Source organism: Oikopleura dioica, chromosome 1 (genome assembly GCF_907165135.1).
Source record: "Oikopleura dioica chromosome 1, OKI2018_I68_1.0, whole genome shotgun sequence".
Taxonomy (NCBI): Eukaryota; Metazoa; Chordata; class Appendicularia; order Copelata; family Oikopleuridae; genus Oikopleura; species Oikopleura dioica.
This window is the reverse complement of record NC_137291.1, coordinates 11362628-11387537: the sequence shown is the minus strand read 5'-3', so window position 1 is coordinate 11387537 and position 24910 is coordinate 11362628. Positions and strand designations below refer to the sequence as shown.

Here is a 24910-nt window from a genome sequence, read left to right as displayed (position 1 = left end):
CATGAAAAAGACAACCTCCGCCATTACGACCGCCCTTACCTCAAACGCAATTCGAGCCACCTCAGCAAACGCAGCAACAAATGGCACCATCCCGGGTCCGGGTCAACTCCGAAATGGATCTTCCGATTGAGGAGATTGGTACCGTTCCTATTGACCAAATTGATCGTGAGAGTCACGTGATACTGCCAGATGGAAAGCAAATTGTTCTACTACAGGTAAATCAATTCTTAATATGGCTGTCTTTATGAAAGCGGAGATCATGAAAATTTTTTAGCTCCTTGAAGATGGATCTTACGCTCAGATTCGCGGAGACAGTGTCTCAAAAAATGTCATCTTCAGCCAAACGAAAGATAGTCACGCAGTGAGAATATCCAACTCAGCGACTGACTCTTACCAGCCTCAAGCTCAGAGTAGTCAATACGGAAACAATGATTATGAGCAGAAGACAGAAATCGACAACGGAATGAGTCAAGATAACGGCATAAATGTCCAACAGTATCAACAGGCGCAGGAAGACGTAAGTCAAGAGGTCAAGGAAGAGATCGTAGTAAAAACTGTAAGATAAAAATGGTGAAAGGTGAAATATGGTGTCTGTCATGATATGGTGGCCAAACTTATGAATTTCGAGATTCTTCAATTTATAATGGTGATATTTTATTTTATAGATGTCCTTAAAAATTAACCGAAAATTAGAATTTATTCTTCGTAATATCACTATTTGCTGATAGCTAAAAGTCCTCTAGGAACAAAGTGCCGAGCGTCGAAGAAGATCCACAATGAAACAAGGGTTTGACCATCTTGAAGCTCTTCTCAACGAAACCATGGCAAACAACACCCCTGGTCATTCAGTGCCAACGAAAATCTCAAAAGCAGGACTTTTGATGAAGGCAAAAGACACCATCATTCGCCATCAGATGGAGAAAAAGCGAAAGCAGCAAGAAATCGACTTACTGAGGAGAGAATGTGAAAATCTTCAAAGACAGATTTCATGCGCTCAGGTACATCTTTTATGATCTCATAAGCTGGATATTTTTTATTCTAGGAACAACTCCCGGAAACTGGATTTCCTCTTTCAAAAGTTCGAAGTGATAAAAATCACAGAGAATTTCTCCAGTACGTTGCCGCGCGAACTGAGCAAAACTACAAATTTTTTCCTTTTTACTTGATAATGAGGAAAATGTTCGAATCGTACAACCAGGTGGTGGCAGTGCAGGACGCGGCCAAGTTTAGGAGAACAAGTCAAGAATGGCTCCAACGCTCTTGCTCGTAAGTACAACAAATTCAACTGCCATTCAAATTTTCTCAAGACTACCTCATGTTCGACCTGCAGTATCGGATGCAACGCGCTTCATCTCCACTGACACCTGCATCTTCCGCCCGAACGCCGACTTCCCCGCCGATTGCGTGCGAAAAATGCACGAGCTCCTGAAAGACAGCTCAAAATACTAGCCTAATATCTATTTATTCTTTATAGTCGAATTTTGCTTACATTCAAAAACAAAACAAAAGATAATCACTACTTGTTCAATAACTGATCTTATTCCTTTCTTTTCTACTGCAGTCTATTTTTTTCTTTTCTATTGTACTGACCCTGTACAACTGATGGTGCTCAGTGTTTATTCTGTGCTAAGAGATGCCAACTCAATAAAGCCTAAGGTGACTTCATCGATTCTTGCAAAAATGACTTGTTGTTGAAGTCGTAAACTTTCGTACTCATGGCTAGTTTAATCTGGCTCTGGAATTTCTCCAATTTTAATTTTGGTCCGAGTGATGTCATTTTTAATTTACACTTGGCCATGATGGTAGACGTTTCATAAAAACACACACCTTCTCTTCCAGTGCCATGTTTTTCTGTGTTTGATATTATGCCTCTTAGAAATCTTCATTTATTTCAAAGGACGAAGAATCTACGTAAGACGACACTGGATATCAAGAGTTTGAAGAGCGAAGAATTCCTGAAATTCAGCCGGCGAAAGGAGGCATGATAATATTTAGTTGAAAGGCGTCATAGAAAATTTTGCTCTGTTTTTGAAAAAAGGTCCATAAAGCTGAATAAAAGGTGAATTATTTTGAAACTATAGTGTGTGAAAAGCTCAGATGTTACGGGTGATATGTACTGTCTTCTATTGAATTTCCAGCTGAAGTTTGGGCCAGCACGTTATCATGAAAATTTCAACCCTTCCAAAATGCGTTAGAAATCTTAGAGCATGAGTTATAAACACACCTGCATTCCTGCTGCTCAAACTGCTCAGCGTTTTCTTTCTTCATAAAAATTATCGGTGTCTTACAAAGTGCTCTCGCGCTGTAGTCTTGTAGCTATCGCGTTCAAATCAATTCAAAATGAAAATTTATGAAATTGATTTTAGAAACAGAATTTTTTTATAAAGGCCAAGATGTTCTTGATAAATTCTGACGTCAAGTTGAAGTTAGTTCATGTCAAATCAATTCTGTGGCTTTATTAAATAGATAAATTTCAATCTAGTGGTGGCAGTAACGTATCGAAAATCAAGAGTAAACGCTAAACTATCGAGTTCATAGCTGAAGCTCGATATGGTAAGTCTTCCTTATTATCATTGTTATTAGGGTCGCTGTTTTCGGATCAGAATAGGGTACCATCAATAATTGAATGCATAAATTATTCTTCAAAAACTTTTGATCCGTCCCTATATCGTTCAGTTTTGATCAAATCAGTCTCGATGCTGTCCATCGTTATTTTCACCAGGCTACCAAGACAAACAGACATTGACACAATCCAATCTATTAAACGTTTATCTACTTTTATGGTAAAAAACCTTACTTATTGAGCTTCGATAAATTTCAAAGACCCATAAATTCTTTGAAAACGCTTCTGGCGATTTGAGGATCTCGACGAGGATGGCTGAGCTCGAGACGCATGCAAATTGAGAGGAGATGCAAATTATTGGGAAATAAAACCTCTTCATCCCAGCTAAGAAAGAAAATGATCGTTTCAAGTTCACACACAACATACTTTTGACAGCGCTGGTGCAAGTTCCATTGATCGTGGTCATCAAAATGACCAAAAAACTCGCAATATTCGTGTAAATCGCCGTTCTACTCAGCACACTCAATTCACCAGCAAAAGCCGTGTCACCGATCAAGCTCCAGGGACAACTTCCAACGCCCAAGTAGACCCACGCTAAAAACAGCATTTTCTCTCGCAAAAACGAAGATTTTTATTACCGAAAAATCCAAAAACGTAAAGCTTTTTCATCGCTCGCTTTGTCAAGCGATGAATGGAAATCTTTGTCCTTTATACGAGCGAAATGGGATTTTTTTTCTTTTCGCGGTTTTAGTTGATCATTATCATAAAAACATCAGAAAAGTTCGCTTGGAAACATAAACCAATTTATAGCCGGTAGTGATTTTGATATTCACAAGGTTTTTTACGTGTTAGATCATACGTCAGCCTCAAGTTTTTTCTCAGTCAGATTTGACTGCGAATAACTGCTATCAAAAGTACTTTGCGGGGGGAATGCGGGTACGCGGAAGAAGTGACACGCGGTGGCGCGCTCAGAGCAACGGCTTATAAAATCATGAAATCTCAGATTTTTCCATCAAGTTATCCAATAACGATAAAAAGAAGAAGATAGAATATGAAAATCTTCAACTTTTTGACCGCTTCATTGGCCAGTGCCTCCAGATTGCAAAGGTAAGATTGCTCGTTTGCAAATTTGTTGTTCATGCAGGCACAAGAGGTTAAAAATAATTCTAGAGCAACTCGAGAAATCACATATGCTTTCACTGGTGAAGAATCCCCAGATGAGCTGACAGCAATTTTGGACCAGATCACTGGGGGCACTTTCGACGAGATCGACGAAATGATCAGAAATCTCATGGGCGGCGACACTCGAATGGACATGAATCTTGAGGAAGAGCGAAAATTCAGACAGATGAAGATTCTTGTCCTCTGGCTCCAGAACTCGAAGAAGTTTGGAAGATACTGCTTCTATGGATGCTACTGCTTGCCCGAAGGAAGTCACAATATCGCGTCGGGAGGATATGGAAAGCCACAGGACTCGGTTGACAAGGCCTGTTTTGATTTTAAGCAATGCTACAGGAAAGTTTCTCAATAGTTAACATACATTTACCAAAACTCTCACTTTCCCGAACTCAAGTTTCAGCTAAACGAGAGTTGTTTTTTGAGAAATTGTTACAGATGTCTTGTTTCTGAATTCGAAGAAATGAAGCCCGAAAAAACCTGGGCTGGTGGCCAAGTGGACAAATGCTCAGGAGAATTGCTTGGGTAAAAAGATCAGATCGAAATTCAAGAGTAACAATTACTTTCTAGCTACCGATTCGATCTCATTGGAGCTGCAGAAGACCCCGATCGAGACATCGTCTGTACAAATCCACCAGGAACCTGTAGAAGAGCCATTTGCGAGTGTGACAAAGCTTTGGCCAAGAATTTGGCGAAGCATGAAAATGAGTGGAATCCAGCACTTCATGAGTTCAAAGGTAAAAAAATGATTTTCACGCAAACAGACCAAGAAACAAATTCTAGGCGGCTTTGTCCGAGAAGACCACTGTCACCGACCCGTCGGCCCATCAGTTCCTTTCGTCGAGTGTTGCGGAACAACTTCCACTTTCCCATTCAACAAGCCAAGACGAGAAAATCAATGCTGTTCTGGAACTGAAGCTCTTCCTGAAGGCACCTGCTGAAAACTGTATTTTTCTTTGTTTTCCTGTAAATTAATAAACTTGATTCTTTTAAATAAGTTTTATTTGAAGCGTTAGAATAAATAGAAGGGAATAGGGCAGCAATTAGAATGAGAGAATCATGGAGCTTTTTGTGCATCAGAAAAAAAAGTTAGAAGAATTGAAAACTGAACAATATACAAAGAAATAAGTGCATTTTTTGATTCTTAGGGCGAGAGAAGCTCAAGATATCCTTCCTTGACCTGCTTGAGAGGAAGAATTACGCGGCCAATCATGAAATTCGAGGCGGAAATTCCAGAGTAATTCCACACCGAAATTTCAATATCTTTTTCCAAAAAAGACGGGATGTCTTCTAAATCGTAATCTAAAATGTTTGATAAATATTTCGAAGCCGAAATTTCTCGACTTACGAAAGACTTTGTTGAAAACGGGATTGTGCGAGTACTCCGTAGTCGTTTTTTGCTTCGTACTTTTTATGTTATTTCCACTTTCATCGCGAATATACACCTTGACATAGCTCTCCGGTGCTCTTCCTTCGCTCGATGGAAGGTCGAAGCAGTTTTTCACCAAAATTTTCAGGTAGTTATCTTTCTCGAAGAACATGTTTATATTTATGTAGCCTTGTCTGCTTCCAGTGGGAATGCTGTTGGATTTTGTGACCGGAGGTGGCCGCTTTTCATCTTCGTACAAAAAGGTGATCGTTGCTGGATGATCTCGAACCTGTGCCTCGGCATTGGCAAACTGTAGAAAGTCGAAAATTGCTGATTTTCTTGCTATCGCCACTGAGTCCTTATCACCTCTTGTACTCAGCTCTAGCTTCCCAAGAGGCGGGACTGGCTCTCCTCCGCGTTCGATTTGAAACTTTTCGATTACTGATCGAATTTGAGTGAATTCAATCCAGGAGCGTAAAATGAAACTTGTTCGATTTGGCCAGCGCACTCTTAGGCGATAAGAATAAAATTTGTCTGTATTGCGGAATTTCATCTCGAAGCCTTCAATTTCAAAGTCTATCGGGCGCCCTACTTCTTGGACAGTGTATTTGACCGGGTCGGGCAGAGGTTCAACTCCATCCCAGCCACCTGTTTGGAAAAGCTGAGCGAACGTATGCATGAAGAAATTGAGACGAGTGGAAAACGACGTGTACGATTTCTTGACGCGGTTGAAGAACATTTCTTGTGCGGCAATGTCGTCTAGGGAAATGCTTGTTATCTCGTGCACTTAAATTTTTCAAAGACTCTTGGCGCGAATTATTTTCAAAATGAACTCAAAAACGCGTTAACTTTTGCATAATGCAAAATCGGTAGAATCCTCTGTCATATCTGTTTAATAAATCAATCAAATATTAAGGTGAACTAACCAATTGTCGGGGAGAGGTTTTCGAACACGACTTGTACTTCATTTCCTCCCTCTTTTAGCGCTGTCATATTCATTGGCGCAGAAACCATGATCATTGAGATGATTTCTCGCCAATGATGTCTAGCGATGTTGTAAGCCTCTGCGCATTGCTGGACAAAAGCAGGGAACTTGCGACCTGTTTCCATCGTCGCTCCGTGGTTGATAACGAGAACCATGTCATCGGAAAGGACAAATGGGGCTCGATCTCGGTTGATCACGCCTCCGATTTTCTGATAATGACCGAATGCTTTGTTGAAATCAATGTGGAACATGTGCCCTCGGCGAGTGATCATGATGTTGTCATTGTGTCGATCCCCAAGGCCGAGAATATAAGTCGCGACGGAATATGCAGCGCATGATCGGGAGAAATTGTCGATGAGTTCAAATTTATTGTTTCTTTGACCAGCAAGCCAGTCATGCAGGCATCTTTCTTTCTGGTTATTGCCAACTTGAACCTGTCTGAAGTAACGCTAGAATCGGAAAGAACAAAGGTTTTTTACCTGAGAGTGACAGAATTTTGAACAATTTCAATGAATCCACAATTCTTGGCGGTTGGATAAACAGAGTAGCCGAGCATTCTCAAATCAAGTCCTTGAGAAAGCCAGAAATTTTCCATCATATGAAAGAGAGACGTAACAAGTTGATCCTGTCGCAGATCATCGCCATTTTTATAAATTGACGAATACCGTTCTCCGTTTTTCGCTTCTAAGGTCAATAATAAGGGCGCAGTAAATGATGAAAATGGCTTCGATTTGCTTATGACAATATTGACAAATTCTACTGTTGGAAATTCAGCGAGGCGAAAGGGGCTTAACTCAGCGATCGAATTCCAAAGGGACTCAAAATGCTGTAGATAGTTGGATCGGTCGTCTTTGATTCTCAATGCATTAAAGTTAATAATGTTCAAAATCTTCTGCGTCTTCGTCAATTCTGCTTTCAACGCAGCGCCTGAGGACCACTCTAGAAGATCTTGCATCACATAGAAAATCGGCGCTGCAGTGTGATCGGCAGCTGTTATCAACGCTGCATGGAGGTGGAAAGTGATTCTAATTGAGTTCCAAGCGCGCTCGAGAAGAAACACGGCCAAAACGCTGTCTTGAGTTTTTTCGTACTGCAATAGGGAAACAAGCTGCGTGAGGACTGACAGGAGAACGCTTTCGTTAGCACGTTTGAGACATTTGATAGCGAAATCACGGACGAACTGCACGGACATGAACTCTTTCGTGAGAAGGGAAAGGGCAATGAGAGGCTTGATTGTTGGCCAGCTGGAGAGGAGGCCGGAAACTTCAGATAATGTCTCAGCATTCCAATTATCGACACTGAAATTGAATCGGTTGAAAAATCAGTTTCAGATCGATCATTGATCTTCTATTGATTTAAAGTAAACGGAAGTTCTTGTTACTCTTTGCCACTAGATGGCCGAAGATGGTTAAAATAAGGTACGGGTAGGAAACGCTTAAAAAATGAAAAAATCATTCTTTTGATAAAATGAAGCTCAACCATAAACAAGCAAATATTCGATAGCCTTCTTTCTGACAACACACAATAAATTTTGAGGTGAAATTATGCATAACCCAGTTTTCTTACATAAGATTCTTTACATACCATCTGAGAATAAAAGGAAGAGCCTCCGGCAAATCTCGCATCGCATTTGACCGATTTCTCCAAATCAACTGCCTCTCTAAATCCGTTAAATTCTTCTTTTCATAAGTTGACTGCAATAATTTCAACGCAAGAGGCCAATCCGGCGATTCCTTCGGATTGCTTGCTGGCGAACTAATTGCGATTTCCGGAAATTGAATACAGTGGTAGGGAAGCTCAATGTAAATTATAGGCTCGGGGTATTTTTCGTGGAGTTTTTCTAGACGAAATAGGCTCTCGCCCTTCAAGAGGCGTCGTTTGAAGTCAAAAAGAGGGATTTTGGCAGATGATAGTTCGTGTTCTCGTTCGATGGGCGTTTCTTTGGACGTTTTGACAGTTTCGGTGCCATAAAGTTCGATGAAAAGAGTTGCGTCAAGTGGAAGTTGGGAAATGGAAAAGTTGAGGGTGAGCTGCTGGTCCCAAAGAACTCGGGGAAAGAGGCTTCTTTTTACACGCGATCTTCCTAAAGAGATTGTGAGAAATAAGGATGAGAAAATCAAGGTACCTGTATGACTTTTTCTACAGCAAGAAGCACGATCGCCCCGAATGATAGATACTGCAATCCAAAGATATTCGATTTTTAAAGAATGAAGGTAGTTTTCTGGAACTTGATGAAGACTGATGACTTGAAGAGAAAGGGGATCGTGGACTTCGTTAGACGGGTCGCACTGGTGGGGTATGTTGTGTTCGAGATCCGTCCAGGAGATTTTGTAGAGGTGGACTAAATCGTTTATTGCTGCTCGAAGCTGAAATTGAAGATAAAAGGTTAAAGAAGGATGTTTTGATAACCTTGTCTATGGAAAGCTTCACATCTTCTGGGCCGCTAGAATTATTTACAGCTGCGGCCAGTCTAATAGAAGCGTTAGAAATGGGGAAAATCTCAACTTCGTTCAGTTGAATGATGAGTGCTTTTACTGCTTGTTGAACATGAATCAGATGTAAATGACGCTCTGTGCTGGTGATCGAACAATTCTGTAATTTCTCGCATTCGCCCATGCAAAGAGCAACTAGCTTTTCGATTTCGGCCATTTTCGCAAGGTCATTTTGTGTGTTGAGTTTGTGTGTAATTTCAATAGGCGGGGAGTCACAGAAGGCATCGTCAGCAGCAGTCCGGATGAGGGAAGTGTCGAGGGAATATTCGGATATTACTTTGAGCTTCAGTGGACTTTGAACTTTGAGCATTTCACGGACGACTTGAAGGCGATTTAGACGACTTTCTTTGTGGAGAATTTCTTTCGTTGCAGCGACTAATGATTTTTAGTAATTCTAGCGCCCGATAAACACAAAAAATTACCCCCTCCCCCCAAAATTTGGGGCCCAAATCGTTTCTGAAACCACTGAATACGCAAAAAATATCAACTATGATCACTTCCATTCGCTATTTCTCTCTCTCATTCGACTAAATCTTCGTTCCTTCATAAAATTTCGTGACTTATCCGAGCCGACTATATAAGCTGTTTATTCTCTGAAGTCATCGCATTTCTCGAAAATAGCAAATCGCCGATTTTTAACGATGAGCAACAATAACTGGTACTCATTTCCGCAATTCCGACCTTCTCGCGAGCAAGTCCGAGCTTGGCATGAGACAAACTTGGACTGGCACAAGGATGCTCTCGCTAAGGCTGTTCGGGATTACGTCGGTGAACCAGCGAAGAAAGAAAAGATCTTTGAGGCACATAAACTCGCGGTGCTAGGAAGGGGATCTATTTTCACTAACAGTTAGTGACTTACTTAAAATCGAAAGAAATATTGAATAAATACATTCCCAAAAAGCGAAAAATTCGAACATGATCTTCTACCTCGCTAGCATCTACCCCAAGCCTGGATACCCGAAACATCCCGATTGGCAACCTCAACCGCCGAGAGATCGAGCGCAAATGACCAACAAGCAGAGAAACAAGCAAGATAGAACTTACATGAACTTCGATTTTCATTTGCTTAATTTTCCAACAGGTAAACAAAACGACCCTTTGGCCGTCTGAAACCCTTTTCAGAAGCGCAGCTCAAGGCAGAAAAAGAAGCGCGGGCTAAAGAGCAAGAAAAGCCAAAAGAAAAAGCGCCCAGGAAACCATTCCGACCTATCAAGGAGTTCTTGAAGGAACAAAAAGAAAAGGCCGAAAAAGCCAAAGAAAAGGCCAAGAAGGAAGAAATCTCTGAGGAAGAACCAGCTACCGAGAAATCTTCTCCAAAAACGATGGAGAAAGAAAACGATAAGAAAAAGATGCCGGAAAAGACTGTCGAAAAGAAAGAATAATTAACGAAAAATCGAATATTTTTACACCCTGTAACTCAGTAAATTCTTGTTTTCCAAATTTGCATGCTTCCGAAAATTATTATTATTTGTCTCTCAAAAACTCAACTGAATAAATTCCCAAACAAACTCACCTTGCAAATAGAAGTTTTTATTGTACAGGTCTGATTGAGCATCTCTGAGCTTCCCATTCACGTCGAAGATCAGTTCAGCCACAGATCTTCTTATATCTGTCGTAAATGCTTGCAGCTTTTCATCAGTAATCAACGATGGTTCAATCTTGATTTCCGTCGCGTGGCTGATTCTTGAGTTCTCCCGCGCATAAACGATTCCACGATTCGTTTCCGAATTCGTCCATCTGTATTTCTCCGAGTTTCGTAACCAGTAGACTTTGAAAGCGAGCGCAGAAGCGGGAGAATCGGGCTCTTGCATTTCAGATTTCCTTGAAAAAAGTTGAATTCTCTTCAAATTAGTTTCTCAAGAGAGATTATCAACTTGTCTCTCCTACCTTGAATAAACGCTACTGGCTCTATCTGAGCTTATCCTATTTCTTCTCTCGATCGTTTGACTGGTGTTTCTCATCCTTACTGCTGGGCCAAGACTTTGTCTTCGTCTCGGTGGCTTGGGAACATTTTGAGGGCGTACGAAAGTTGATTGCGTTCGCGTTGGAATAGGAGGGACTAAGCGAGGGCTTACTCATTATAATGTATCAAAAATACTTGATAACTTCGTTGCTAGAACTAAATTTCAAGCCCCTGGCTAAATCATTTATTGGAGGAACATAAGGGGGTGTCGGAAGAGAAATATCGTCTTCTCGGGCAGGTCGAAGGATTAGATCACTAGGCGGTCGATTTCGCTGACCCGGTTGATTGAAGACGGATAGCTGACTAGAACTTTGCCTTGAACTGTTGGAAGAAAGCTGTGGAGTTGAGACGGCCGAAGATGACGATTCTGAGGATGAAATTGGGTCGAATATGGCCAAGATATCCTCTTGCGTGAATATTTGCTCATTCTCCTTCAAGGGAAAATTAAAAGTGAACATTTTGATGACGTTTCCGATAAATAATCATTCAGTTTGTTCTCAGAGTACGATATGATGAGTGAGTCACTGTCATTTGCTCAATTCATCAAGCAATTTAATGAAGCAATAAAAAAGTAGTGCTGAATCTAACAAAAAAGACAAGACGATTAGTGTGAAAATGATACGATGTTGAAAAGAATATTTTTACCATACATTTGAAAGCTGAATTAGGTCCTCCATCTTCTTTTTCCGAAATCCTTAGTTCCCAGATCGTTCTTTTCGTTTCTTACATTTCATTTTCTTGGGCTTCTCGTACTCCCCGAAAATTGCCGAGCGCCGTAAATTAGCCGGAGGACTCTTTTCGCCGGAGGACTTCTTCTGCTGGAAAACTCCCTTTCGGAGCCGCATTCGATCACAGTCTGCAATTCAAAGTTAGAATTTCAAACTGTAATGCCCTTCTTTATCTTGTTCAAAAGCTATAAAGTAATTAAGTAATATGATGTGAAAAAGGCTGGACTTGAGTGCATTAAATTTCGAATAAGGTCACTTCCAAACCACGAGACGAGTCCAAACTCGAATTTATTTTATTCCACTTTTGCATCCAATTCGCCGCAAAGAAATAGTCGAACTAAACCGACCGCCAGATCGTGCATGCATGTTATCGTGTGCGTGCCCATTGAGGCCGTGTATCTGGGAATGCATTAATTCCGCCAAATGTTGTATTCATTTTAAATTTAATAGAATTGGCAAAGAGAGGGCAGCAGTATAAAATCGGCTTAGTTGCCTGTCCACTTTAGTTGAAAAAAGAAATAGTTTCAGAAAATGAACATCAAGAGATTTTTACAAAACGTCTTTTTCGTGATTCTAGCGCTCTTGGCTAGCTCCGTTTGCTGCTCCGAAAGATGGTCGAAGCTCCTTTCGTTGCTTGATAAAAAACTGGATTACTACGTCCATACTTGCTGGAAACACAACATGATTCTCGACAGAAACGATTTGAAACGACTCTCATCAGCTTTTGGGAAATACATGGAGAAATCTGAAAGAAAGCGAGGCGAGTTACTCTCCGAGGAATGAAGATTACCGCAGTGAAGACTGCACTGCATTTTTCTACATGTTTCTTTTTATACATTTTGAAGAATAAGTTATTGTCAATAAACGAAGAAATACAAAAAATCACGCTCAAAATAAACGCGCTTATTTATTGCGGTATAACCTCTGATAAATATTTATTAGCATGGAATTCTCTCGAACAAATCATCAAAAAACTACTGTTCATTCAGCTACTCAATAAGAGCATTGATCGATAATTCTACAAATCCTCGAAGCTGAGTGTCACAAGCGCTAGAGCCAAAACACTTCCTGCATTAAAAAATTAAAAACGATTATGAAAAGCGCTAATACACGCATTTATTGAGAAACGAATAAAAAATAAACCAGATCAAAATGATAGACACTTCTTCCAAGCGTTTTATAAACAGTTAAGAATCGTCATTTTCTTCTTTTCGACTTTCCAAGTGTTCTTTTTGTTCTGACACTTTACGCTGTATGTCTTATCAGCATCGGCTCCGTTGGAGCAACTTGCTTTGCAGACATTTTGTTTTGAGTTTGCCTTGCATTCCCAAACAACTGAGCCTTCCGGAATTAAATCTGGGTCGATGTCATCTTCGTGGCAGATTTTAGGTCCTTCGGCACCGCATAGAGGTGGACTGGATTTTTTGTTGGATTTTGACCACTTTGAGTCACCATTTTTGGAATATTTGCACTTGACTTCGAAATTTTCACTCGAGCTTCCGTCATCGCAAACTGCCGTGCATTTTTTATCCTTCTTGCCTTCTACGCAAGTCCACGTGTTTCCACCAGGGGACGTTAAGTCTTCACCGATCAACGACTCTTCACATCCAGCTCTTGGAGGCGGAGGAGCACAGCTTGGAACTGAGCCTTTATGAACAGACCAAACGCTATTGTTTTTAGTGCAGCGGATCACGAATTTTTTATCCGGTTTAGATTGTCCCTCACATATCACCTTGCACTCATGATATTTAGACTTCTCTTTACAATCCCATTCAAATTTTCCAGGGCTTATGAGGTCGGCGGGAATGGAACTAGTAGAACATATCTCAGCAGGTGTTGATGATGTCGTCGATGTCGTTGTTGAGGTTGTTGTTGTCGTTGTTGTTGTTGTAGCTGATGTCGTGGTGGTAGTAGAGGTGGTAGTTGTAGTAGTGGTCGTAGTTGTTGTTGAAGTCGTAGTTGTTGATGTTATTGTGGATGTTGTTGTAGTGGACGTTGTAGTTGTAGAAGTTGTTGTAGAAGTAGTTGTTGTAGTGGTGGTTGTAGTTGTCGTCGAAATTGTTGTTGTCGTTGTTGTCGTAGAAGTCGTTTTAGTCGATGTTGTAGTGGTGGTTGTAGTTGTCGCAGAAGTTGTTGTTGTAGTCGATGTTGTAGTGGTGGTTGTGGTTGTTGTAGTCGATGTTGTAGTGGTGGTTGTGGTTGTTGAAGAAGTTGTTGTTGTAGAAGTTATTGTTGTAGTGGTTGTTGTGGTGGTGGTTGTAGTTGTTGTCGTTGTCGTGGTTGATGTTGTCGTAGTGGAGGTCGTTGTAGTAGTAGTTGTGCTTGTTGTTGTGGTTGTCGTCGTCGTTGTTGATGATGTCACTACAGATCCGCCCTCATACTCCAAGCAAGTGTAGTCGCTATCAGATTCTGCAAAACAGAAATCCGGATCAGCTGCCAAAACTGCGTGATAGGTCCATGTGCCTAGTTCGAACAAGTAGAATGTTGAAGTACCACTGTGGTATTTAACTTCAAACAACTTGTGTGCGCCAGTGCAGCTCCATCTCTTTTTGCCGTCGAAGGTTCCGTCAATTGTACAAAGCTGTTCGTATGGAAATGAAAATCTATGAAACAAAAGTAAGTTTTCAAATTATAAAACTTAAATCATACTGGACAGCATCGCAACAGGCAGCCTCTTCAACGCAGTCTCTACCATTGATCGGTTGAAGCCCTGAATCTTTCCAGCCAGCGTTGCAACTGCACGTGTATCCGTCACGAAGATCACTACAAGAGGCATTCTCGTCACATTGATGGCTTCCGTCAGCGCATTCGTTGACCTCAGGGATGAAAGTGCAGGTATTTCCGTCCCCGGTGTAATTTTCGTTGCATTCGCATGTATAGCTCTCAAATCCGCTTGTGCAGGTCGCGTTAGGGTCACAATCGTTTGTTTCGCAATTGTCTGTAGCATCGTATCCATTTACAGCGCATGCAGCCCAGGTCGTCGGAGGGCAAATTCCAGTGTCAGCGATTGAGCTCATCCAGGAGACCGATCCTTCAATAGGATATGTCGCGGCAACGACGTGCAGCCATCGGTTTGATGCCCACGGAACAAACATTACTCCGGTGCCATCTTCGCAAGCAAAAGTTTCTCTGTCGCCGTACGAGTAGTCGGGATTATGGGTGCAGGTCTGCCCGCCTCTCACAATGGCGCCACAGCAACCATTTGGGGTTCTTGGAGCGATTTCTTTGCAAACTGCGAGATCTCCTTCATCCTCTCCGTTCGGGCAATCACTTATGCCATCGCACAATCGAGACGTAAAGACTTTTCTCGTCGCTCCTACTTCGTCTTGAGATGTGCATGTGGCAGTCTCAGTATATTCGTATCCAGGGAATTTCGACGGCTGCTCTTTGCAATACATCCATTGTACTTGGAGCGCATCTTCGGTTGTGATTCTTTCGCCATCAAAGATTTGGCCGCCATCCTTCAGGAGCGCGACCGGAACGCCACTGGTAGTAGATGTAGCATACGAGCCGTAGGACATGACAGATCGAGGCTCGTAGATTGAGCCCATGCTATGCCAGTTACTTGTTGGATATTTGCTCCAGGAGCCTAAATAATGAATTATAAAGATAAGAAATAATACTCTTACCTGGGGCTGATGTTCGGTCTTCCCAATAGTCGATGTAGCTATCTCTATCTGGTCTTGAGTGTTCGTGGAAAACTCCAAGTGCGTGAAGCACCTCGTGCTGAACTGTCGATGGATTAGAAGCAAGATTGCAGCCGTCATCGAGGGCAATAGCTTGCCATCCATTTGGTACACCGAGCTTAATATTTTTTTCATTTCCAGTAATGTAAGAAAATAAATATTATGATCTTCACGAACTCGATATAGATAGTTCTGTTTACGTCAGAAATTGATGTTGCCCCTTGCATGCCATTGTGGAATCCAGGTCCTCGGCCAAGAAGTGAGTAGCACGAGCCATCAGCGACAAAGACGATTCCTTGTCCATAAACGTCCGACAGCGGATTCTCTACGTATGGAACCTCAAAGCAGCCAAGTACATCTTGAAGTTCGGCCATCGCTTCTTTGATTTGCTCGGTTCGATGTGAGTAGGAACTGTGGACGGTGAATGGAACCATTACTTTTCCCCCGTCTTCTATGGGCTGCCACATACCGTAAACAGACCCTAAGCCTCGAGTTTGAGCATCTTTGGCGCTGTTCTTTAGCTTCTTATCGAGATCTTTGTTGCCGACGATTTTCCAGCCGGTGATATCCATGCCCTGTAACTCGAGTGCTTCGGCCTAGAGATAATTAATCTCAGATAAACGTTTTAGAGATTTTCTAAAGCTCTATTACGCCCTGAACTTAGCTCCGAAAAATTGAGAGGAAAAATTATATAATAGATATTAAATCAAACTTACTGTTTCTTTGGTGATTCGAATATCATTTCCCAAATCTTTCGTGACTGATACGTCTTCGACTGTTCTGCCAAGCGCGTAGGCTAAAAGCCCTTGAAAAATTTTCATCCTCTCTTATTCTATTTCGAGCTAGAAATGTTGATTTAAATTCAGAACCTCTGAATATCTTTACCTGTTGTTTTCAAAAACTCAACTCGGACTTAGAATAAAGAAAATGCTTCGTTGTCTTCCTTAAATACTCCGAGCGACGGGCGCTGTACCACGCAAGAGCGCCTCATGATCTTTTACGATAAGTTTTTATCTTTGAAGAATTCTTCCTGGACATCGTGGCAATCTAGCAGGAAACGTGTAGAAAGGGATTTTATGAGGGGCTACCGGTTTAACAAGAACTTATCTTGTTGATAGGGAGCACTTTTCCGTAAATGTCTTCGATGAAATCTCCATAAACGTATCAAATTCTGCATTGTATCTTGTCATTTTATTTTTGAAAGCCTCAAATTCAGACTCACAACACTTACACGAACCAATTTTGTAGTCAACATTGCGTTTCTTCTATAAGATAGATCTAAGAAAGCACATCTTTTATTTTTTCAGATTTGGGTAAAGATTAGAGTATTCGTTGCAAGATTTTCGTTTTCGTAACGTGTTAACTGTTACTAACTAAAATCAACAACGACGAAGCAAGGTTGATTTTCAAGGGCCCGTATTTGCAACGTGCGAAAATCGACCTGCGATAGGAACCGGAGCCACCTTTCACCGTAAAACCTCAAATAACTTTCAATAATTCGAATAACTTCCAAAGGAAACATCCTGAGAACAGTTAAATCGAACGACCACAAGCAATTGGCTGTTATTTCCAAAAGAATGCCTTCTAGCTTCTTAAAATTCGGACAGCAATTTTAGAGGCCAGCTTGATGATTAACGGTCAAATTTTCATGCTGTGCGGAAGCTGAATCGCGGGTGGAACTACACCTTGAAATTTTGATAACTATATTTTTGTCAAACTTTGTTATAAAAAGCTCATGTTTAGCAGTACTTCTAAATAGGCCTCTAAAAGAACAATGTCAAGCCGATAATGACAGCGGTCCGCTGTCAGCGGATTAAAGCTGTGAGGTTAACCAAAGTTCTTACTCAAATTTCAAGCCTTCCTATTATGCAAGTAACGTGTTTTTATTCAAAAGTAAACAAGGGATTAACATATAAAAATTTGACGCTTCTAAATAGTTTCGTTTTACAGTCCGTTGTACAATAAATAATTTTCTTCCGGCCGGATCGTATAGATCCTTGACTCATTTGGAACTTCGGATGCCTCGGGTTTGCAGTACCTCGAACCCAGGCTCAAGTAAACAACAGGATGTTGAAAACACTATTGAGTCCTTATCATCCAAGAGCATCTCTTTGCTACCAGGGATAAATTGCTTCCTGAGCAAGAATTAATCTGCATCACTTAGTTCAAGAATGGTTTAGTGTGATTACTCTGTTATCTTTCTATATGAGAAGCTATAAGCAGCTTTCGAGCCACGTTAGAGTCCAACATGGGCTGGAACCTAAGCTTCAAACATATATTTTTCTCAGCCCATATCGCCAAATCGCGATTATAAAACATACATAAATACTAAAGAGATTTCATTTTACGTCTATTAATTTCGATTGATAATCTTGTTAGAAGTCAACCCGTAAAAATCGCATTTGAAATTTGAGGAAAATAATCTTTGTAGGATGAAGTACCATGTCCTGTGGACCCTAAGGTGATATTACAAAGTTTCATCAAGTAACCTATCGATCAAAGTAAATCAATTAGCAGACAGGGTTTTTGTCTAAACTTTCGACATGCTTATACCTTAATTCAATCGTAAATTAAAACATAAGAGTGCGTTGAGAGACTAAACAGATAAAACAAAGTATCGCGACCTAAGAAACGTGCAGCGCGGAATTTATTTTGGAAATACCAGTACTTCGAAGACCAAACCTTTTCTTTGTTTATAGAATATTCCTCTATCGTCAGTTATCTTCCTCATCAAAAATACAGCACGTCATGTCTCTAGATAGGGAATTATCTCGCAGAAGACGATCGTGAAAGGATCAGTTATGAGTTCTTTTGGTGATTATAAATTCGGAGACGGAACTGATCCTTGGTCAACGGGGGTTATCAATTTTCTTCTCAGTTGGATTCTCAGCCAGCTCATCAGAACGAGCCCGAGAGAACGTCTCCTGAAATTCAGAATAACCAATGGACTCCGGATAAGGCACTTCCTGCTTTGCCCGACCCGCCTGGGGATCGGCCGAACACTCACTTTGGATCTAATAATGATCAACTTCCTGCAACGGTTACCCAACAACCGGTCACGAAAGAAACAACTAACTTATCAAGCTCAAATAATGGTTTAAGATTAGAAGACCAGTTCAGGAACGTTGAAAACCCTCAAATAAGATAGATGTAGCTAATCCTTTTTTAGAGCTGAAGAAGGCGCTGACATAAACTCTCGCAAAGAGCTTTTGCTTCAATTCATTGAAAAACTCAAAGACCCCGCTGTGCAAGGTCACGAAGTTCCTAGAAATGTCATTCGAATGATCCACAATTTTTCTAAGGCTTCCCCCTCCGAAATAGCTGATTTCATTCGCGCTCTACCAGGTTAGAAAATGATGTTTTTGAATAACAATTTCAGCATTCAGGAAACCCTGGTAATCCTGAAGCTTGCTGTTTCTGCCAGCATGATTACGATGACCGATTGTACAAATATACAGTTGATGTGGAATATTTCGGGGTCATACCTGGTTGGAAGGAAGATATGCCCCCAACAGGAGAAGATATGATGATCATGGAAATTGTGAGTTACTTTGCGAAATAATTACAATAAATACGTTTTTAAGACTGGATGGACTCAACAACAGCTTTATGATGGCTTGAAAATTGTTAACGAGAGAAGTGAGTACTAAAGTAGAACTCGTCGATTAGGTTCCTTTTAGTTGACATGGATTACTGCTATGGAATGCTTTGCGGGACATGCTGGTTGGCCTGTGTATGCGGTTCTTTGTACAGCTTGATTTTTGCCTGAAAAAACTGCAAAAAGAAGCTTGTAAAGATGAATTTGACTTTGAAGTCACTTATATAAATACAAATAGACTCTACTGCTTTCTTGTTGAGAAAATTGTAAACATGTGATTTCTTATTTTTGATAAACAACTGTTTCACGTGTATCATGTTTTAGGAGGTTTCTTTTCTCATAAATTTGTGGTGATAAAATCTGCTTAGGACAGATTGAGAAGTTGGCCTCGACGTGAACAACAGTAAACCAAGCGAAGTTCAGAGTACTCAAATACTTTGACTCTTTGCTTGTCCACTAGCCTCATTAATCTAAACAAAGAAATAAAAAGAGAAGACGGTCGAAAATGAATTTGTAGGCAAAGGTATGGTCACCCATTCAAAACTCGACCTTCCTAACTGTCTTTAGAAGTAGCTGACTGTATCTTTTTCATTTTATTTAGTGATATGTTTCGATCACTATTAGATAATTTGTAGCAACCAAACAAAAGGACTAGGTTTAAATTTAGAAAAATGAGTTTAAATAACAAGATTAAAAACACGGAAAGCCCGTTCGAGCACTAATGAGGTTTTCAGAGAGGTCAAGGCTCAAGTGTGAGCACAGCAATCAGGATCGAAATTGATTTTGTCCAACTCCCAGTAGAAATCCCGACGGGCGAAAAGACTGCCATCTGCCCCTGCAAATTCCATGATAAAGAGAGAGAAAAGTGCGTCACGAAGCGGAAATAAAATTTGCAAAATGTAAAACTACTCTCGGCATATATTTGCTTTTTTTATTCTGTTGAAATATATATCTGTAAGAAGCACTAGCATGGAGAAAAAATGGGTCTATCTTTTAATTGCTATCGGTAGAACCAAAAATCAAGAGAATTTGCTAACGCGCTTTCAGGGGTGTACTACATTTCTATTTACTTCATTTTCTACATCGCCGTTTTAACGAGGAAGAACTACACGACGATCAAATTAGAGGACAAGGGACAAAATGATGAATCTTCTAAAACGGAAGAGTATAGTGGAAAATGGATTGACAAAACAATGTACAGAATTTCTGACGGTAAGCATTCTCTAACAGAATATTTTTAAACATTTGCAAAGAGGTATCCGCAAAGCTAATAATTGTCTCTCAACCTTCCGAATCTGATGATTCCGGACCATGGGCTAGTATTGAAGACGGTTGTCAAGATTATCAGTACCAGCACAACGAGCCAACCATTCATCCTGACGATGACGAGCCAATTATTTTTCTCGTAAACGCTGGCGACTGTAACTATGAGGACAAGATTGAGATGGCTAAACAGTACATGAATGATGATACAGGGAACCCAGCTGGACTTCTCATCATTGATGTGGTCTCAGAAAGTATCATTGACAAATCATTATCCGACAATTCGCCGACAAGTATACTAGCGTCGGGTTGAAAAATAAGTGATGCTTGTTATGAATTACTAATTCAGAATTAGTTGCCGTTACTTTTTTTAACCCGAGTGATAGAAAACTTCCCAGTTGTCGAAGTGCAATATTCAACATTGAAAAGAATGTGGACGGATTTCGAGTTCGGTAACACCACAAAAACGATAACAGTAACGATCGGGACAGAAAAAGAGGAGGCAGAAGAAACTATAATTATGATGACGTTCTTGCCAACAATTGTCCTGCTCTTGATCCATCTTGTGTGGTTGACCTGTTTCCCAAGGGGCTCGCAATCAAGACATTTGGTAAAACAATCAGCGACCAAATTATTCCTGCTAAAGAACAAAAGATTGGAGAAGACAAGGAAAGAATTTTACGAAAGAACTATAAATAGTTTCCAGAAAGCAGAAGTCTCTGATGAAGTCAAAGCTGACCTGAAGAAGATTTACATCTCGAAGAAAATGCTCAAGGTTGACAGCAGGGAAATCGGTGCTGGTTATTTTGGAAACGTATACAAAGGTCATCTGAGATACCAGGATAGGGTCATTTACTCCTGTAAAAATGCAAATTAATCAGTTTTACTTTCTTCATAAACATGAGATTATGACCGAGGACAGAATTCAATATCAAGCAATAAAACATCGTTTGTTCCTGTTGCCGTGAAAAGATTCAAGAAAGAAAAGTGCTGCGCTGGCTTTCCTAAAAATTTTTGTCCGAATACCACGGACTATTTCAAGGAGGCTTCTTTTGTGCTTCGAGCAAAGAGTAAATATGTTGTGGAAATTTATGGCATAGGAAATGGTCAACGCAAAAACAAAATTTTACCTATTATCAATTCAGGAACAAACTAGTTACCATCTTTACAGCAATCGAAGATGGTAATCATCCTGTCATCGTAATGCCATTGTACAGTAAAAATAGGAGTATAAGCGAATACGTCAGTAAATCCTCGAACGTCATTAGATTCACGCATGCTCTGAAAATTCTCTTTCAGGTACATTTTTTCTTTGCTACAATAGCTGATTTACTTTTCTAAGTGTGCTTCTGGCTTTGATTTTCTTGCGCAAAATAAAATTCTCCATCGCGATATTTCAGCAAAAAACATCCTCCTTGACGACAACCTTGTCCCAAAAATATCCGATTTCGGGCTGTCGTCCTACACAACGGAAGAGTATGGAAGCTGCTACTATACGATGAAGAATAATGACAAACCTCATCCGCTTCGAAATTTTGCACCTGAAGTTTTCAATTTCGAGTTTTCCACATACTCTGACATATTTTCCTTCGGATATGTAATTTGGGAAGTATTCAATAGAGGAGGTCACCCTCTTGATGGCGTGACGGGCTTGAACACTTGGGACTTGATAAAAAGTTACAAGCAGAACATGGACATCAGGCATGAACTGCCTTATATTCTAAACCAGCATCAACACGTCGAGGTAAGTTATCAATGCGCAATTAAAATTGATCTTCGCAGGTCTTCTCCGACGTGGCTAACCTTCTCCGACTCACATGGAGCCACGAGCGTTCCGAACGAAAATCATTCACCCACTATTACGAAGGATTCAAAGCGGCGTACAACTACGTTGGTCGAAGAAAGGATACCGTGCTTGATATAAATATACAAAAGCCATCCATTCTCCGAGCGAGCTCCGAACTCAGTCTCCCACAGCACTACTACTTGAATAACTCAGCTGCAGATTTGAATAATGATTACAGAAGCTGGCTTGTTGAAACGGGATCTATTCGATATCTCCGGCCGCTATCTCCGACCTCGCCGATTAGAGGACCCCTCTCGTCAACTTCAAGTTCTGTATCAAGTAAGCAGGTTTTGAAGAAGGCGAAAAAATCAAATTATAGACGCTCGATATGGAACGCCAATGGACAACTACAGCAATATCTTGTAACTTGCTCGATAAATGAGCAGTTTTTAAAGTGCAAACTAATAAATTTTTTTGGAAGAGAGGATCTCTTCCATTAGATAATTGACTGGTTTGAGGAATAGCTGAGAGAAGTCAGCGCATAATTTATTAGTTAATAAACAGACAGTACTGGTGAAAGCGAATTTAGGGACATTTAGATACTTTGAAATAACATTCTTCTAGTATGGTTAGTTGCTGGGCTACGTAGGTTCAGGGTTCGACAAATTATCATCTTCCGCTAGAAAAAATGAGGGATAGAAAGAGTTTATAACCTACTTTCTTCGGAGTTCGTATTCTCATCTTGCTCTTGATTTTGATTTTGGTACTGATTTGGGCTTGGCCTCCATCGTGCCTCGGTTTCTTCTTGGCCGACTTGCGCAGGGGATTCGAAGTGAACTGCATGGAAAACTTCATTCGCAGTATTGTGTGTTCCGACAACTTGGAAAAATACAACAGGGCGTGCGGGGAATTCCATGTATTGCCAGCTTCGGCAAAGTTGCTCTTTCTTTACCACTAGCTGCCATGTTTTCCTTGAAGAGTTTTATTTGTGAATGTAGGTTTTGTGTACCTGTCAGTAGAGACATAAATATCAAAAGTATACTGTCGATCGTCACAGTCCCAGAGAAGTAATCGCATGCTTCCAAGAACATACGGTTGGGCAAGTTGTACAACAATAGCTCCGACGCCCAGCTGATGACAGGTGTAGCCCTGTTCCCAGTCATACTCGCCAAGCTGTCCGGAAATTAGAGTATCTCGTGTTCTTGAAACTCCTTCGATGACTGTTGCACCCTCTCGAACGCAAGCTACGTTTTTGACAGGCTTGATGATTCCCTAAAACAAGTTAGGTCAAAGAAAAACGGGTTATTTTACCTTCTGATCGAATTCAGGAACATTCTCCCTGTAATACGCCTCCAGGGTCACCAAATGAAATACATTATTCGCGGTGTTCGCAGTTCCAACAATCCGAATGAAGCGAACAACTCGCTGGGGAAAGTACAAATTCTGCCACGAGCGACAAAAATAGCTTGCATAATCGATGACCTTCAGGTAGTCCTTCCCGTCGACAGACACTTCAACATAATAACTGTACGCTCGATCATCTTTGTCCCAGAGGAGCAGTTTCAGATGATTGAGGATGGTTGGCTGGGCAAGGCTGACCACGATTGCTTTTGGTTCGCCGGTTTCGCTGAAAAGAACGTTTTGCTTTTTCCTTCATTCTGAATTTACCTATTGCCGATAATATGCCTTGAAAATCCCTTATCGTTGTTATAATCCTTCGAGTTTCCGTCGAGCAGAAACTGAATGAACTCTCCATCGATAACTTCCGCTCCTTCCGTTCCTACAGCCATATTTCGATCTGGAAAAATCACCCCACGGTGGGGTAGCTCCATATCCCGAGATTCCACTTTCAACGAGATCGCGTCCATGATCGAGTCGGGCGAGGCTATCCCCATCGGCCGAACTTCATGAAGCAGTTCCTTCATTCCAATCAAGGGCAGTCTCACGCATTCCAGAATCGGCTCTGCATCTGACCCAACGACATTGTGGTACTCGCACCAGGCGGCAACAGCGCGGAAAATAACCAGTTCAGAAGCGCAGAAAGAGTTGCGAGAAATAAGCTAAAGAACTCATTATCGAGCTACTATTTGGGTCAGTTCATACTTTAATTAATGCATCATCGGACAAATGAAGGAGCTCCTCGCTTTCCAGGATCTCCGTCGCGTGACGATCCATAAAGTCAGAGGTAGACTGAACTGAATGATTCCATTAATCAAAACCAGGACCCTGTCTTTCCGAACCTAAATCATCAAGCTGAAACATAATCGCATGATTGAAGATCTTGCAAACATCCCTAAGGCGCAAGGTTGAATTCAGGAACTTGCTCAGCAAACTGACAAGCTGTTCTAACTCGTGTTGACATTTTAGACTTTTCACTCGTTAGTTTCAAATTGCGTTAAAACTACTAACGAGCCTATTAAATATGCAACATAACGATACGAATAAAAGGTCGGGGAACTAATGAAGAATGTTACTCGCAAAGATTCTAAAAGATGAGAATTTTTCTCCTGATGTTAGGAACGGGCAGCTCTTTTGATTTTGGAAATTTGTTTACCGGATTTTCATTTGACCCCACTAAAGCCTTCACTGAAGCCTTCACCTCTTTGGACGCCTTCAGAGCTCTTTTCGATCGCGATCGAGGGGAAACTCCCACCCATAGCGACTCGCCAGACTTGAATGATGACTACTTTTTCATCAAGAAGAGAAGCTTGATGCCAATGCTGCCTAGGATCCGCGGCGGGCCAAATACTCAGAGCACAGCATTTCCAGCCTTTTTCCGTTCTGTGTATGCATAATAAAAGTCACCGTTTCAACACGATTCCTAATCCATATCGATGGGCGAGGCGGAGTATGTCCAATACAAGGTCTTTGTCGAGTAGTTGAAGTTCGATGCGTCCGGTGTAAATGAAGAAAATCAGTTTTGAGAATGCTGCATCTGTTGTATCTCTTAATTCTACCTTGTCTTCTTGCGACTCACGCATTCCCCCAAAGAGCAAGGCGCGAAAGTAAGAACTTCTGCTCGCCAAAACGCATCTGTGGAGGTAAAACTCTTTGTTATCCACGACGAACGTGATATCAGAGAGATCCTGGCCATTTTTCAGAAGCTCTTCGAAGCATTCTGACAGCTGATCGACCGCCGAAATAGATGATTTGTCATTGTCCCCAACCCACCGCGACATTTCTCCTTCAGGACCGATATCGCGTGTATTTCACGACATTTAGCGTCGTCTGAATATTGAAAAACGAATGAGATTTGTTTTCGCTGATTTTTATTATTATTTAAAAGTGAAGATAAAAATGC

The 24910-nt window shown here is 41.0% G+C and overlaps 9 protein-coding genes and 1 long non-coding RNA gene across 11 annotated transcripts; 6 read left to right on the top strand and 4 right to left on the bottom strand.

The window, feature by feature from the left end:
* The first annotated feature begins 11 nt into the window (after positions 1–11).
* LOC145701948 (carbohydrate-responsive element-binding protein-like) lies at positions 12–1665 on the top strand. 2 transcript variants are annotated; one of them, XM_081779171.1, is made up of 5 exons: positions 12–215; positions 275–517; positions 744–998; positions 1043–1266; positions 1308–1665. In XM_081779171.1, the coding sequence occupies exons 1-5, from the start codon at positions 81–83 to the stop codon at positions 1447–1449; spliced, it is 999 nt and encodes a 332-aa protein (XP_081635297.1). In that variant the 5' UTR covers positions 12–80; the 3' UTR covers positions 1450–1665. The 2 variants fall into 2 exon arrangements, with proteins under 2 accessions (XP_081635297.1, XP_081635289.1); XM_081779163.1 differs by having other exon boundaries at positions 275–556.
* Positions 1666–2458: 793 nt separating this feature from the next.
* LOC145695230 (uncharacterized) lies at positions 2459–3320 on the bottom strand. The gene is made up of 4 exons (XM_081772233.1): positions 3202–3320; positions 2990–3157; positions 2798–2947; positions 2459–2757 (listed from the first exon to the last, which is right to left on the bottom strand). Exons 1-4 carry the CDS (start codon positions 3230–3232, stop codon positions 2636–2638), a joined length of 471 nt encoding a protein of 156 aa, XP_081628359.1. The 5' UTR covers positions 3233–3320; the 3' UTR covers positions 2459–2635.
* A 259-nt stretch (positions 3321–3579) lies between these two features.
* Positions 3580–4727, top strand: LOC145706288 (uncharacterized). The gene is made up of 5 exons (XM_081783747.1): positions 3580–3670; positions 3734–4078; positions 4178–4264; positions 4310–4476; positions 4523–4727. Exons 1-5 carry the CDS (start codon positions 3615–3617, stop codon positions 4678–4680), a joined length of 813 nt encoding a protein of 270 aa, XP_081639873.1. The 5' UTR covers positions 3580–3614; the 3' UTR covers positions 4681–4727.
* An 8-nt stretch (positions 4728–4735) lies between these two features.
* LOC145706160 (phosphatidylinositol 4-phosphate 3-kinase C2 domain-containing subunit alpha-like) lies at positions 4736–10642 on the bottom strand. Its single transcript, XM_081783720.1, has 9 exons — positions 10473–10642; positions 10099–10406; positions 8503–8960; positions 8219–8459; positions 7678–8176; positions 6573–7391; positions 6035–6531; positions 5088–5867; positions 4736–5041 (listed from the first exon to the last, which is right to left on the bottom strand). The coding sequence occupies exons 1-9, from the start codon at positions 10544–10546 to the stop codon at positions 4884–4886; spliced, it is 3834 nt and encodes a 1277-aa protein (XP_081639846.1). The 5' UTR covers positions 10547–10642; the 3' UTR covers positions 4736–4883.
* Positions 9491–10097, top strand: LOC145706413 (uncharacterized). The gene is made up of 2 exons (XM_081783849.1): positions 9491–9666; positions 9708–10097. Exons 1-2 carry the CDS (start codon positions 9501–9503, stop codon positions 9965–9967), a joined length of 426 nt encoding a protein of 141 aa, XP_081639975.1. The 5' UTR covers positions 9491–9500; the 3' UTR covers positions 9968–10097.
* A 1725-nt stretch (positions 10643–12367) lies between the features above and the next one.
* Positions 12368–15873, bottom strand: LOC145702698 (uncharacterized). The gene is made up of 6 exons (XM_081779962.1): positions 15848–15873; positions 15679–15804; positions 15163–15558; positions 14906–15080; positions 13926–14865; positions 12368–13879 (listed from the first exon to the last, which is right to left on the bottom strand). Exons 2-6 carry the CDS (start codon positions 15781–15783, stop codon positions 12454–12456), a joined length of 3042 nt encoding a protein of 1013 aa, XP_081636088.1. The 5' UTR covers positions 15784–15804; positions 15848–15873; the 3' UTR covers positions 12368–12453.
* Positions 15874–18374: 2501 nt separating this feature from the next.
* On the top strand, positions 18375–18807 carry LOC145695372 (uncharacterized). The gene is made up of 3 exons (XR_014133704.1): positions 18375–18503; positions 18547–18601; positions 18643–18807. It is a non-coding gene; the product is annotated as an uncharacterized LOC145695372 (long non-coding RNA).
* A 151-nt stretch (positions 18808–18958) lies between these two features.
* On the top strand, positions 18959–20661 carry LOC145709606 (uncharacterized). The gene is made up of 4 exons (XM_081787296.1): positions 18959–19083; positions 19295–19566; positions 19608–19772; positions 19814–20661. Exons 2-4 carry the CDS (start codon positions 19530–19532, stop codon positions 20134–20136), a joined length of 525 nt encoding a protein of 174 aa, XP_081643422.1. The 5' UTR covers positions 18959–19083; positions 19295–19529; the 3' UTR covers positions 20137–20661.
* A 257-nt stretch (positions 20662–20918) lies between these two features.
* Positions 20919–22089, top strand: LOC145710540 (ephrin type-A receptor 4a-like). Its single transcript, XM_081788310.1, has 4 exons — positions 20919–21122; positions 21166–21567; positions 21606–21948; positions 21989–22089. Exons 1-4 carry the CDS (start codon positions 21027–21029, stop codon positions 22033–22035), a joined length of 888 nt encoding a protein of 295 aa, XP_081644436.1. The 5' UTR covers positions 20919–21026; the 3' UTR covers positions 22036–22089.
* A 38-nt stretch (positions 22090–22127) lies between these two features.
* On the bottom strand, positions 22128–24834 carry LOC145699987 (BTB/POZ domain-containing protein 9-like). Its single transcript, XM_081777254.1, has 8 exons — positions 24426–24834; positions 23850–23949; positions 23713–23804; positions 23278–23669; positions 22921–23236; positions 22619–22881; positions 22327–22580; positions 22128–22288 (listed from the first exon to the last, which is right to left on the bottom strand). Exons 1-8 carry the CDS (start codon positions 24786–24788, stop codon positions 22251–22253), a joined length of 1818 nt encoding a protein of 605 aa, XP_081633380.1. The 5' UTR covers positions 24789–24834; the 3' UTR covers positions 22128–22250.
* Positions 24835–24910: the final 76 nt, after the last annotated feature.

Bases quoted from the DNA above. Each gene is read 5' to 3' on its own strand.
- LOC145706288 (XM_081783747.1), top strand. From the start codon at position 3,615: ATGAAAATCTTCAACTTTTTGACCGCTTCATTGGCCAGTGCCTCCAGA. The intron at 4,079-4,177 runs GAAAGTTTCTCA...AAATTGTTACAG, and splicing joins GATTTTAAGCAATGCTACAG to ATGTCTTGTTTCTGAATTCG. The intron at 4,477-4,522 runs GTAAAAAAATGA...AACAAATTCTAG, and splicing joins AGCACTTCATGAGTTCAAAG to GCGGCTTTGTCCGAGAAGAC.
- LOC145695230 (XM_081772233.1), bottom strand. From the start codon at position 3,232: ATGAAAAAGCTTTACGTTTTTGGATTTTTCG. The intron at 3,158-3,201 runs GTAATAAAAATC...TGCTGTTTTTAG, and splicing joins TTACGTTTTTGGATTTTTCG to CGTGGGTCTACTTGGGCGTT. The intron at 2,758-2,797 runs GTAAGGTTTTTT...AACGTTTAATAG, and splicing joins AATTTATCGAAGCTCAATAA to ATTGGATTGTGTCAATGTCT.
- LOC145699987 (XM_081777254.1), bottom strand. From the start codon at position 24,788: ATGTCGCGGTGGGTTGGGGACAATGACAAATCATCTATTTCGGCGGTC. The intron at 23,805-23,849 runs GTTCGGAAAGAC...GGAATCATTCAG, and splicing joins GTTTCAGCTTGATGATTTAG to TTCAGTCTACCTCTGACTTT. The intron at 22,882-22,920 runs GTAAAATAACCC...AACTTGTTTTAG, and splicing joins TTCCTGAATTCGATCAGAAG to GGAATCATCAAGCCTGTCAA.
- LOC145702698 (XM_081779962.1), bottom strand. From the start codon at position 15,783: ATGAAAATTTTTCAAGGGCTTTTAGCCTACGCGCTTGGCAGAACAGTC. The intron at 15,559-15,678 runs GTAAGTTTGATT...AATTATCTCTAG, and splicing joins TTCGAATCACCAAAGAAACA to GCCGAAGCACTCGAGTTACA. The intron at 15,081-15,162 runs GTAAACAGAACT...AAAAATATTAAG, and splicing joins GGGCAACATCAATTTCTGAC to CTCGGTGTACCAAATGGATG.
- LOC145701948 (XM_081779163.1), top strand. From the start codon at position 81: ATGGCACCATCCCGGGTCCGGGTCAACTCCGAAATGGATCTTCCGATT. The intron at 557-743 runs GTAAGATAAAAA...AAAGTCCTCTAG, and splicing joins AAGAGATCGTAGTAAAAACT to GAACAAAGTGCCGAGCGTCG. The intron at 999-1,042 runs GTACATCTTTTA...TTTTTATTCTAG, and splicing joins GACAGATTTCATGCGCTCAG to GAACAACTCCCGGAAACTGG.
- LOC145706160 (XM_081783720.1), bottom strand. From the start codon at position 10,546: ATGAGAAACACCAGTCAAACGATCGAGAGAAGAAATAGGATAAGCTCA. The intron at 10,407-10,472 runs GTAGGAGAGACA...ACTTTTTTCAAG, and splicing joins GCCAGTAGCGTTTATTCAAG to GAAATCTGAAATGCAAGAGC. The intron at 6,532-6,572 runs GTAAAAAACCTT...GCGTTACTTCAG, and splicing joins CAAAATTCTGTCACTCTCAG to ACAGGTTCAAGTTGGCAATA.
- LOC145709606 (XM_081787296.1), top strand. From the start codon at position 19,530: ATGGAGAAAAAATGGGTCTATCTTTTAATTGCTATCG. The intron at 19,567-19,607 runs GTAGAACCAAAA...ACGCGCTTTCAG, and splicing joins CTATCTTTTAATTGCTATCG to GGGTGTACTACATTTCTATT. The intron at 19,773-19,813 runs GTAAGCATTCTC...ACATTTGCAAAG, and splicing joins AATGTACAGAATTTCTGACG to AGGTATCCGCAAAGCTAATA.
- LOC145710540 (XM_081788310.1), top strand. From the start codon at position 21,027: ATGCCATTGTACAGTAAAAATAGGAGTATAAGCGAATACGTCAGTAAA. The intron at 21,123-21,165 runs GTACATTTTTTC...TACTTTTCTAAG, and splicing joins CTCTGAAAATTCTCTTTCAG to TGTGCTTCTGGCTTTGATTT. The intron at 21,568-21,605 runs GTAAGTTATCAA...TGATCTTCGCAG, and splicing joins ACCAGCATCAACACGTCGAG to GTCTTCTCCGACGTGGCTAA.
- LOC145706413 (XM_081783849.1), top strand. From the start codon at position 9,501: ATGATCTTCTACCTCGCTAGCATCTACCCCAAGCCTGGATACCCGAAA. The intron at 9,667-9,707 runs GTAAACAAAACG...AACCCTTTTCAG, and splicing joins TTTGCTTAATTTTCCAACAG to AAGCGCAGCTCAAGGCAGAA.